Here is a 12,634-nt window from a genome sequence, read left to right as displayed (position 1 = left end):
TATCTTTTAATGAATTGCACTGTATTTCTTCTCATTACTTAATAAAATATGAAATAATTATTACTTATTAAAAAGTAATACTTTTTCCCCAATTTTCTCCTTTTAATCATTCTTTTGGTCATCACATATTATATACTGAGTCCTTAAGTCTTTTTTAAATCCTTTCTTCAATATCTTCTTTCAATCTTCCATGAACAGACCCACTGGACGAGACGCCCAGTCAGGACGATGAAAAAGACGACAGTGCACAAAAGGGTGAAATATGGGCTCATCTCCTCACCAAACTGTGGCAGAACCAGCCCCCCAACATAAAGGCAGAACAATCATACAATCAACGCATGGGCCAGCAGCCCCCATACTGTGCAATCTGCATGCTCTTCCACACATACAACCAGGTATGGCAGTGACCTTTGCGATTTCTAATCACCCACAACCAGGCTGTTTCTCTGAATGTTCCTGAATTGTTTAATTTGTAGTAATCTAAAGTAATGAAAAGTTCAAGGAAATAACAATAATGATGAGGAACATTGTGGAATTGTAGCAAAAGTAATGCACAATGAGAAATATAGTGTTACCTGATTGAACTGTGTTTTTTTCTGTGCTGCATGCATTCTATACATTTTGTTCATCTCGCATTTAGCCATGAAGCATAAATTGTAATGAAGAATGCTGGTCATGTGTTTAAGAAGCTATTCGTGAAAAAAGAATGGAAAAGTGGAGGCTTGGTGACGAACATTAATTAGCACATATTGAGAGTTCCTCTTTAAGTTATTAGTTTCCCACAAAATGCAAGACCAAAAATACAAAACAATATATATTCTTTATATAAATATATATTGAACAGTGTTCAATTAAAAAAAGAAAATTGCAGCATAATTGATAAATCTACATGATAAATAGATATTAAAACTTTGAGCAAAATAATCACAATCATTTAGCCCACTATCATGCAGCCCTACTGTAGTTCATCCCCAATATGTAGATCACATTATCGCCTAGGTTACCCCATTCACAGATAGAATACACGTTCTGATTTTTGAAGAAACCTTGGGCCAAATTTAGTTTAGCCTGCATTTTTTTCTGGTCAACATCTAAACTTTAAACACGTATGATGGGTGACATTTACGAACGATGATCACCTATCCTTCCATGAACAACTTGGCTAAACGCACAATGATCAAGTGTTCAAATGAATCACCTGCTGCATGGGCCCTCATTCTATTGGGTGAGCCAGACCTGTACATTACCGCATGTTGTTTGAGTACATTGTGAGACATTGCCAACATTTCAGAAAAGAAACTGAGTGAAAATTTCTGAAATTTTTACCCTTTCTAAACCTTTGTTGTCCGACTCGGATTCACAAGTGTTGCCATTTACATTGAAATCGGTCCAAGGTGGGTTGGACAAGGATCGATGTGAATGCCACGACCAAGATATTACAAACGAGTCTCATTGATTCACTTAACGTCATTCCACCACACCCTCGGGCCTCTTTGTGAGGACAATGAATCCTATCCAAGGCTTTTTGTTAGCCTCACTCCTTTTCCACGTCGAAGTAGCCAAGGCTTCCTTTTAGGAATGTTGCAGGCAAGCATAAATAGCTAATCGTTTCTTATAATGCTTAGAACTTTCAGTGAATCACTTGATCCCTTATTGAAAACCAAGTGATAAAACCAGACTGAAAATGAACGTTATATAGCTAAATTACATTACCAATTACTGAAGCTAGCTAGCTCACTCATTTTTTTTTTTTTAACTAAAATGTAGGCGTAAGTAGGCTTTATTTCAATCATCAGTGTTGCTCATGTGCACCCACAAGCGTGCACCCAGCCTTACATTGTTGGTTTAAATTTATGATTTGACATACATGATTCTAAACTGTCCATCATTGAATGTTGTTATAGCGACAGTAGTGTTCCTGGTTATACTTTTATAAGAGAATACCTGTTGCTGTATGCAACAAATATGCAAAGTTGCTAATGTATATGTTATTTGTCTAGGGTTGTTTTAATGAGAATGTTTTAAGAATACCTGTGATCAGATATCGTTTCGGCATAACGATAATACACCATGCCTCTTATGTGTTTTTGTCTTTCCTGACTTTTAGAGTGAATTGACCAGCAGTGGCATCAACAGAACTAGTAGCAGCAAGGCTTCAGGAGAGTGGAGGCAATGCAGTCCGCCATTGATCCCTGAAATGTGTTTCAACTCCAGTAGCAGTTCAGAGGGTCACCTCTCCACGCAAAACGTACAGGAGGATGGAAGCAGCCGGCTGGTCAGCTGTGTGCAATGTTGCGTGCGCGTCCACACCAGTAAGCCCTCACCTTCAAATCCCTGTTGGCAGTTTGACTCAGCGCAGTAACAGTAATTTACTGTTATTTAAAAGGTCAAATGTGTTGGGAGAGTATGTGATTGCTTCCAAAAGATAGGGAGAATTATTCTTATGGGAAGCATGCATCTGTGTCTAAATACTAGTATCAATTAGGCCCAGGCGACAAAACGTTAACAATACATTCCGCAATAGAGAATTCCTCTATAGCCATAAGAAAGGTTTAACAGGTTCGATAAGTTTCACTCTCCCCACTTCTGTTTTCTAGGACATTTAAACCCTCCTTACCTCATCATCAAAGTTCAAAGTACTTTATTGTCATGGTCACAAAAACAATGAGCCAGACGAGGCAGCATCAGACAGCTGTGTTGTGTCCAGTTGTTGTATCATGTGTTCCAGTGTAGCAATGTATCCCACCTCCTCCCCATTCTCCTCCTTTTCACTAGTAGCTCTGAGCTCACATTACCTCTTATCCATAATGGATGTCAGCAAACATCATGCTTATTATCAGTGCTCTAAATCAAGCATTCCGATGGGCGAACTAGTGAACCAATGATTATGCTACATGCCATGAGTGACATGCAAACAGCCAATTATCTATCGGATGTACTGCTCGGCTGCACCCTTCACATCTTGTACAATAACACAAGCATCGTGGAACGGGAGTGGAGAGATGAGGGCAGTTAGTAAGGAAGCACGGTACAAATTGGCTGTGGACGTTCTGAACTGACGTTCTAAACGTTCTGAATAAAAGATCAGACTACTTGCAAGTAGCGTCTCGATCTGCCATCTCTCTCCAATGGTTGCAACTAAACCTTCAGTAGCCCCTCTATTCAATTAAATTCAAATAATAATGGCAATATCTTGTTTATCACAATGGCAACATCCCGTTTATCACTATGGATGGGACATTTGTTTGGAACTATTTGGCAGTCCATGAGTCACGTGACTGTCTAGCAAATTTGACATCTTTTGGCGCAACTTTCTTTCTAGACGGCTTGGATTTTATCATCTCAGCCCCTTCCACCCATTGGAGCATGCAATATGTCGTCTGTCACATCCTGCCCCACTAAATGTCAAGAAACAGACCACAATCTACAGTGGCCAGGCACTAAGCTGCAATGCCATATGATAAAACAAGTAAACCTGTTTTTCATAGTAAAGTGGTTCAATTTAACCTCTTCCTCCCGCTGTTTCAAAACTAAATATAAAAATATAGGTTTTAAAAAGGTAATTAAAAATGATCACCTATCGATATTCACCAATATGAAAAATGCTAAAATGTTACCTAATATTAATCACAAGAGTCCAAGCAGGAAAGGTACTGGAAAACTGTGTTAGTTAATGGTTCAAAAATGAACACATAATCCCTAGAACCAGGAGCTTACCTACCAAATGCACTACTACATGGCAAAGGTACAGTAAACACATTAATGTTCCTGTCAAAGTGCTTTTTAAACACAGAAAATACATTTATTTGAGTGTTGGGACAATAGAAAGACAAAGCACCAGTCTTTACCATATTTAGATATTCTTGCAAATCAGTGTTCTGTGGATGTCATTAGATCTTAATTTTGGAACCTGACGCGCAGAAGTCATCCTCATCCTGTTCAGTTATGTTCATTTTGGTTATTTGGATTGTATACTATAATCTGATATTCAATATTATTATTTATATATTTATTAGTTTGCACATTTTGTTGTATTGTGCATTATGCTTTATTTTTAGATGTTAATTTCGCTTTGGACTAATCTAAAATATGTTCTGGGCGCTAAAGTGCGACCAATAAATGTCAGTGTGCGGACGTGAACAAATATTTAGCCTCACTGGTGCAAGTGTCTGCTATTGACGTCAGTTTTGGAGAGAGACCGTACATTTACTGTTAACTCATTTGTGAGACAGTCAATTTCAGAACACACAGTTTTAGGGTCTACTTGAGCCACTTTTCACTGGCCTTGGATTGGTTAGCCTGGCAGGATGGCTGTGAAAATGATCGAACATTATGGGAGAGTGGGGCGAGTTGTCACATTGTTAATTCCTCCAAAGCTAGGGGCACTATCTCAAATCTGAAATAGAGGTGTGCGTCACACAATGTGGCTGAGTCAACATCTTGTTTACCTTTAATCAAGGTCACTCAAACGCAGATAGCGGAAACCGCGGATAGCGAACATCATATCTAACTTTTTTCATATGTAGACATCAACAACAATAACTAATAATAAATTAAAACAATTATAACAATATACTGTTTTAAAACTTGTAAATACAATAAAAACAGCAAGAAAATCATTCAAAAGGTTTTTTTTGGAGAAATGCCCTTTATCGTTCTGGCAAGTACCTATAATATAATATAATAAGCAGGATAAAGTATAGTCCGCCAATCAGTATTGGAAAACGAATTCCTTCAGGACGAAAAAAAAACTGGTTGTCCTGTCACCTAGGGCTAGTAGAAAGTGAGCAGAAATATTGAATACAAGATGAAATGATTAGAGTATTGGCAGCATGGAGCAACGATTGAAATACTTTGAGACCCTCGCTGTTGGCCCAATTTCCTCTGGCTATGTGTGTTTTCAGGTTGCTATGGTGTTTCCAATGACACGCCTTTGGATGGTTGGAGGTGCACACGTTGTGAAGCCAGCGCTATTACTCAGGTTAGCATCCCTGACCGTCTCTCATCTCAACGGTTAATGTAAATGTTCTGACTAATTTCAGCAGTTTCGTAGAAACAGAATTCATGATTTTTGCCATTGGTTCTCAGATATGCATGAATTTGTCTTATTTCCTCATTAGGATTGCTGTTTATGTTCTTTACGAGGAGGAGCCCTGAAAAGAGCCAATAACGACAAGTGAGTACTGATGTTGACCCTGTAGGTAAATGATCAGAAACATGCTGTTGCCATCTATACACTGTTGTTGGTTCCAGTCTCTTTTAGTTTGTGATTGTAATTTCAAGACACTGAGCTAGAATCTGAAGACGAAAGGTCTGGTGTTGTAGGTCTGGCTAGGTCTAACTTTTAAGTCTTTGACCGATATACGGGTGGTTAGATTTTACAATGTTTCACTTCAATGTTATTTAAAACTTTATAAGGTGCTTTCATGTGTCCCTGGTATGCACAGGAATTGATGCTCTCCATTTTTTTGCTTTCTTTCTTTGAATGTAATCCATTCATTTTGGCTGTGAAGGTGGGTGCATGTGTTGTGTGCTGTGGCCATTCTGGAAGCCCGCTTTTTAAGCGTGGTAGACCGCAGTCCTGTCGACCTCAGCAAGATCCCTTTACAGAGGTTTAAGCTTGTGAGTATGACTCAAGATTCTGTAGCACGTTCATGAACCAGTGAATGCTATTTAGCTGAACATTGAATCCCTTTTGTTGCCTTATTCTCTGACTAATGGTGATACCCACAGATATTACGATATTTTTTGGAAAGCATGAAAATAAGGCGTCAAAAGAATATTGCAATATAGAAGGTTATTTTATTTTGTAACTTGAAGTTGCCATGAAGTCTAGACAGAACTGATTACATGTGTGATTAATTACAACTGCACAGCAAGTTTTCTACTTTGCATTTCTGTATATAATCCATTCCATCTCATCATGTTCGACTTATTAAAGCTATTCTTTCCTCGACCCCTTCTGTAGAAATGTTACTACTGTAGAAAGTTCACCAAGAAGACGATGGGCTGTTGTGTGCAGTGCTCACATGGACGTTGCCCAACGGCCTTCCACCCAAGCTGTGCCCAAGCTGCAGGAGTCCTCATGTATCCTGATGACTGGCCCTTCGTAGTGCACATCACCTGTCATCGTCATAAGAGTATTTCACTCCCAGAGGTAATGTTGTTCTCTGATTCTAGCTCTCCCTCCATGTAAACTCTAGCATTTTGTGACGTTTTTTTTCCCCCAAAGCCTCCATCATTGTACTTGTTATAAAGATAATTTAACATTGACAATTCTGTAGTAGTAGTAGTAGTACTAACTTAGTACTAGTTACTAACTACATTTTCACTACCTGATATTTTAGACCGGACCAATATTTTGAATCAATAAACCAAGGTTATTTACTGAAACGGCACTAAATCCGTAAGTTCCGTAAGATCCGTAGGTTTCCAAAAATGTAAGAAAGTATACTTCTTTGTGATGGGCTGAAGTGTGTCAAATGTGTGAACTTTTAGCCTTTACATTGCAAGATATTGGCTAGATTTTTGCATTAAGCAATATTCAATAGGTGGTGCTACTCCACAAAGGAGTCGTACTGAGTCAGGGTCATGTGCCTCCTAGAGGCCAACTTGGCATAATACATTTGTCATTTTTGTCATTTGTTATCATTGTGGAGTTATTGGCCAAAAAGCGCTATGATCCTACCCCCCTTCAGGGGGCGCTAGCACGAAGGGACTACTCTGGGAACTCATAACACCGTAGACTTGAGTTGTGGGCTTCGTTGTTCATCAGAGTTTGTAACAGTATTTTGCTGAAGTCTTGGTTGTTGGCTGTCTTATTTTTATTGCAACTAAATTGTGTATTGTATGGTGTTTATGTATTCTAGGTTGTGTTCAATCCTTCACTAATTCGTAATTGTCCCCCTCAGCGAAACAAGGCATCCATGCAAGATCTGGTGGAGGGCCAGCAAGTTATCTGCAAACACAAGAATGGACGCTATTATCAGGCTGAAGTAGTGGAGCTGACCAAGGCCACCTTCTATGAAGTGGCCTTTGATGATGGCTCATTTAGTGATAATCTCTTCCCTGAAGACATCACGGTAAGCATTAAGTGTACAGTTACAGTAAATCACTATGTTTATTGTTTTGCTTATTGTTTACCATCACTTTTCTGTAAGTAAGATCAAATGTGTTTAAAAGCTGTTCAAAAGGGTGGGGTATGAAGTATGTTCAATGTTTACAACACTTTATATTGTAAAATGTTCAAGAAAATCTGCGATGGTCGAGCAAAAGGCATTATTTTATTTGAGGTGGAATTGACCCCATATGTTTAACCGTACCAAAGCCTCATATCCTAATGAATTTAGCTGAAATTTGTACTGGATATACATAACATCCTCCAGATAATGTTCACTGACTTTCAATTTGATCTATATTCCTGAATTCATGTAGTTACGAAATAAAGTAAAACAGGATGTTTCATGAACAAGGCATTCAAACGTTTACAAATTAATATCTCGGGTATTTCTTAGCATTTCATTTCCAGATTTTGATCATATGTGGTACTTGCAATCAATCCTATGAGTTATATTGTCCTTCAATAAAGTCAGAAGCTCCATGGTGTTATCAAAATGCCTTGTATTTTCTCAAAAGGGATTTTCTCTATTTGCCTCAAACTTTTAGTAACCAGTAACCAATTTTCACATATTTAAAAACCAAAGATGTGCTATTTCATCTTCATAGTGAAATCATTTTACGAAAATAGGAAACTTTACACCACTAAAAGGCAGAACAACATATCGGCCTAGTTCTAACATTGTTATACATGTACAAACAATGTTGCAACATCACAATGTTTGAGTGTGAAATGGTTTCAAACTACTGAAATAACATTTTATTCCATTACTATGTAACATAAGGTAACATATCGCATTACATTATAATAGGGTACATTGAAAACAGGGAAAAAAGTTTTTTATCATATTATCTAACGAACAAGCCTGGTAAATAATTAGTTGAATTACAGTAAAACTCAGCAATATCAAAGACGGAAAGAGACGCAAGTATTCCCATCTTGTTTGGATCTACTGGGGCTTACTTACTTGAAAGTGCATTCAGTGATTTTGATTTGACCGTGAAGCTATAATTCACTACACTTGTGCAGACGCCTAGATTAATACCTTTCAAGCCACAGTAATCATCCACATTCTTTAATCAAAAAGATTAGTTTCAGAGGGTGGCTGGTACATATTGTTAGTCATTTTCAGTTATCTGCATTAACTGTTGGCCTGTCAGCTAGCTCAAAAGCTTGAACACTTAAATGAAGACCTACATGGTTTGTTATGTTACACATGTGTTAGATAAATTATATTAAGACGTTAATATTGATGAGACCGAGACCAGCGATCAGAATTTCAGCGCTTTATCTTTTGCAAAAGAGGAAGTGTGTCACAACCAAATGTCATGAACATACTCCAAAGATGAGCTGGGCGCAGCCAGCCTATATGTGAGTATAAAAAAACATGTTAGATGAGCAGACAAAGGGCGGTATTTTCCCATCCCATCGCGACAGAAGTTACAGCAGTGATCTCAGAACATGTCCTTGAAAGAAGAACGGTATGCATGACTATCAGTACAAAAACAGGTGGTATGCCGCAGCAAGAGAGTAGGCCTCAGCAAACAGGATAAACAAGCAGGTTAAAATACAATAACAATGTCCTCCTCATTAAATTTCTCTATCAACATGTAATCCAAATTTTTGCAGATTGCTCCTTCAAGTTTGTGATCTTTTCACACAAAGCTTCACTTTTACTGCCTTGTGAATCTTTTTTAAATGTCTTGCACGCTTTTATTTGTGGCTTTTTTTTTTAGAACCGGGACTGTATAGAGCTTGGCCCACCACCAGAGGGCACTGTGGTGCAGGTGCGGTGGACAGACGGACTGGTATATGGAGCCAAATTTGTAGCAGAACACGTGATCCCAATGTACTTGGTGAGAATTTATTAATGTATATATATAATATTATTTATTACCTGTTTTTCCACCTGGGGTATGCTAGCAGAGCATATTTCTCTGTTGTCTAGCTGAAAAGCTAAATCGGTACTGTTCAGCGAGAGTAGCACTGCTGATGGCAGAATGTAACTGCACTATGGGGCTTACCTAGAAGACAAATGAAGAGTATTATATTTTATATGGATGTTACCATAAGGATTGTACTATTCCAAAAAACAATTTGGGTCTTGTGTAGAAATGTTTCAGCATATTTATGCCAATTCTGTCAATCAAATCTAATCTAATGAGAGAATTCAGGTGCTGGGGCTCTTTTGATTTGACAAGAATGGAAACTATGTCAAAGAGGGTGTGGTCACGTGGATATTTAGTAAGGGACAGCGAAAAAAAATCAGCATCATTGTGCTTATGTACTTGGTTAGTTTCTCTTGTAATCAAAAAGTTGTTAAAATATTAAATATTATTAATATATGTGTCCATACTATCACTGAAGAAGTTTGAATAATGCCAGGAGGACATCTGCCATGAGGTTAGTATGCTGTTGGTTTTTCAAATGTTGTGTTTGTGTCTTATGTGTGTTTTTGTGTTTACTGTGATCCAGGTGGAGTTTGAGGATGGCTCACAACTCAGTGCGAAGAGAGAGGATGTCTATAGTCTCAATGAAGATCTACCAAAGCGTGTCAAGACACGACTGGTAAGCAGCCCCAAAGTAATGTCAGCATGGTTAAAGTTATCAAGTGTAAATAGGTTATGTCTTTTCTTGATACATTTTAAAGAACACTTCAAGGCCTGTGCAAGCTGTGGCTACCAGTCAGATCCAGGGTCCAAAGGAGACTTAGGATGAGCCCTACAGAACTCAATCAATCCATGTCATGGTGTTTACAAGATTTTGTCCGCCCATGTAAAAAAAAAAAATATATATATATATATATATATATATATATATATATATATATATAGTATAAGTATAAAAGTAACATGAACAATAAATGTAAAGTCAAATATCATGTCTCACTTAAAGGTGCAGTTGGTGATTCTAATCCAATACACCTTAAGTCAAAATCTGCAAATTGCTACTCAGGGTCCTCTAGCTCTCTATTCTGTGTGCACTGAAAAACAATCTGGTGGTCGTACACAGTCCTGGCTCTGTAAATGGGGAACAAGCATAGTGGCTCGAACCAAGCCATACACTAATCCAGCTAACCAGCACGTTGCTTCAGGAACATGGAAGGAAGGGGGGTATTATTTGATTGGCTGTTGAGCTCAAATATCAACAACCTTTGCCACAATCGGCGATTGTACATTTAATTGAGGTGTTTTTTTTATTTTTGTTTTGACTTACTGACACTGTTACTCCCTAATATCTGAATTCTTTTTTTGCAGTCGATAGCTTCAGACATGCGCTTCAAAGGTGTCTTTGTAGAGAAGGAGGTCAACAAGGAATCCAAGAGACAGCGAGTCATCAATTCACGCTATAGAGAAGACTACATTGAGCCGGTTGTTTATCGAGCTCTTATGGATTAGACTTCCTCCATGTCATCTCACAAATTTACCCAACACTGATAGCTCTTTGCAGGCTTGGATAGACAATGAGAAGTGTATTGCATCTCAATATCTCTACCAAGGATGCACATATATACAAACATGTTATTAACTGTCCTGTGGTTTTCAGAGACATTTATATATTTATTTGGAAATCCTTTTCTTTAGTTCTTAACATTATTTTGATGATGAATTGAACCATTTTGGGGAAACACTGAAGATATGAATTCTGTTATTGAGCAACATGCACTTGTACATACCCAGATTTTTACAATTTCAACACTGTATTTTTGATGTCATATGTCCCCAGATTCAGCAATCCTTGACATTCATAGCCAGTTAAAATCTGAACACCAATTACTTTTTGTCACCATGTACGTAAACCATAGGGCTATCATAAATTAAATAAATCAGTTTCATTGTTCACAATTTTCTTCACTCGTGGTTCTCACGGTACCACTAACTCTGACACATTTAGTATTAAACCCATGTCGTACCTGGTTGAGCCCTTTGACCAACAGTATGTTGCTGCATCTACTCTTTGTAGCCTGTAATCTTTGTGACTTTGCAGTAAACAAATCAGTCCATGTGTTTTTGCCCTCACCATTAGAACTTTTCTCATGCATTGTTATTCACAATTACAGACATGCAAGCAAAAACAATCAATGAAGAATATTGAGCAAATTGTGAAATAACACAAGAGAGGTAGACCACATACAACATTATTATTATGTGATGTCGTCATTACCTGGCAATATCTTCTTACTGCACTGGCTGCTGTCCTGTCATCTAGGTGGGTGCTCAGCATTGATGGGGTTGAGTTCTGGTGTCATGTGCTGTAATGTGTGTACTCATTTAGTGGTGGGCTCAGAAAATTGTGGAAAGATACAGTTATCAAGTGCACCAGGAAAATGTATAGTGTGGAGGTATAAGGTGTTCTCCGATGGAAGACAAAAAAGCTGTTCATGTTAAGCACTGTGTTCACCTTATAATCAGGAAAACTACTTCTGACAGTTAAGACTGGTGCTTGCTGCCATCTCACCCCAACTATTGAAATGTACATCTTTATTTACGCCTTTTTGAGTTCTAGCATATATTTCTTCATTCTTTTGGGGTCGGGGTAAATAAAATGAAACATTGTGTCAAGTCTTACAATGTGTTTTACACAAACAACAGAAAAGTACCGTAAAAAGAATTAAACAACATTACAACAGTTGTGTTTTATAACAACATTCCAACAGGTGTGTTTTATTTTTTTGTCCTTTCCACCTAAAACATAACTTCAGTTCCAAAAAACAATAATTGTTTCATTACTTTGCAGTAGATGATATGACAAATGAAGAGGTTTAAGTTTTCAGAGTATCTGATAATGATAATGTTAATCTGAATCAGTATCTGATCAGGATAACGTTGATCGGATTCAGAGTATCTGATAAGGATCATTTTAATCTGATTCAGAGTATCAGAAGGATAATGTTGATTTGATTCAGAGTATCTGATAAGAATAATGTTGAAATTGTCAAGGCAGAGGATTGGTCTAAGCTGTACTACACCATGTAATACCACCCTTTCTGAGAAGTGACCATGACTAGGCAGGCTGTACAGAGGGTTAGAGAGCTGATGTTATTCAGAATTCCCTTTAAGAGAGCAGCAAAGGCTGAAGTTTTATTGTATTTTGAAAAACACGCCTTCCTTGACACTGCTGCAAAATACAAATGATCTTATAATTGGTTGAGAACTGAATGCTGTTTCTTTTTCTTATTTAGTAAGGACCTGATTGTGCTTTATAAACATTAAAGCAGCAGTAAGGAGTTTTGGTCTAAAGCTAACGAGCTAACTACCTAATAGGCATGTAAAAACCTTGCGAACACCAACAGCACAGTTAGCATTGATAAAAACTTGTTAGCATGTTAACTGGTGTCTTTTGGCAATATAGTTGGAGATGCTGTGAAAGCTTTTTTACATGTTTGGGTAGGTTGTCTGGCCCAAAGCACAGAACTAGATGGGGGAATGACGGATGTGTGTCCTTCACATGACCATATTCCATCAAAATGAATTTGGAGATGATGCCAAAACTAGTTGCCTATAATTACATACCTCA

The 12,634-nt window shown here is 37.8% G+C and overlaps 1 protein-coding gene across 1 annotated transcript in view; it reads left to right on the top strand.

Moving 5' to 3' along the window:
* Nucleotides 1-10,957, top strand: part of kdm4ab (lysine (K)-specific demethylase 4A, genome duplicate b) — a 30,757-nt gene extending 19,800 nt beyond the window's left edge. The window contains exons 13-22 of the mRNA XM_042704153.1: nt 199-395; nt 2,108-2,312; nt 4,905-4,981; nt 5,121-5,176; nt 5,514-5,622; nt 5,969-6,157; nt 6,912-7,082; nt 8,854-8,973; nt 9,593-9,685; nt 10,375-10,957. Of these exons, the coding sequence (XP_042560087.1) occupies nt 199-395; nt 2,108-2,312; nt 4,905-4,981; nt 5,121-5,176; nt 5,514-5,622; nt 5,969-6,157; nt 6,912-7,082; nt 8,854-8,973; nt 9,593-9,685; nt 10,375-10,515 (1,358 nt within the window). The 3' untranslated portion in view covers nt 10,516-10,957. The remainder of the gene's footprint in view (nt 1-198; nt 396-2,107; nt 2,313-4,904; nt 4,982-5,120; nt 5,177-5,513; nt 5,623-5,968; nt 6,158-6,911; nt 7,083-8,853; nt 8,974-9,592; nt 9,686-10,374) is intronic.
* Nucleotides 10,958-12,634: the final 1,677 nt, after the last annotated feature.

The sequence above is a fragment of the Clupea harengus genome, unplaced genomic scaffold, assembly GCF_900700415.2.
Source record: "Clupea harengus unplaced genomic scaffold, Ch_v2.0.2, whole genome shotgun sequence".
Classification (NCBI taxonomy): domain Eukaryota; kingdom Metazoa; phylum Chordata; class Actinopteri; order Clupeiformes; family Clupeidae; genus Clupea; species Clupea harengus.
The sequence above is the reverse complement of the archived record's forward strand: the minus strand, read 5'-3'. Positions and strand labels throughout refer to the sequence as shown.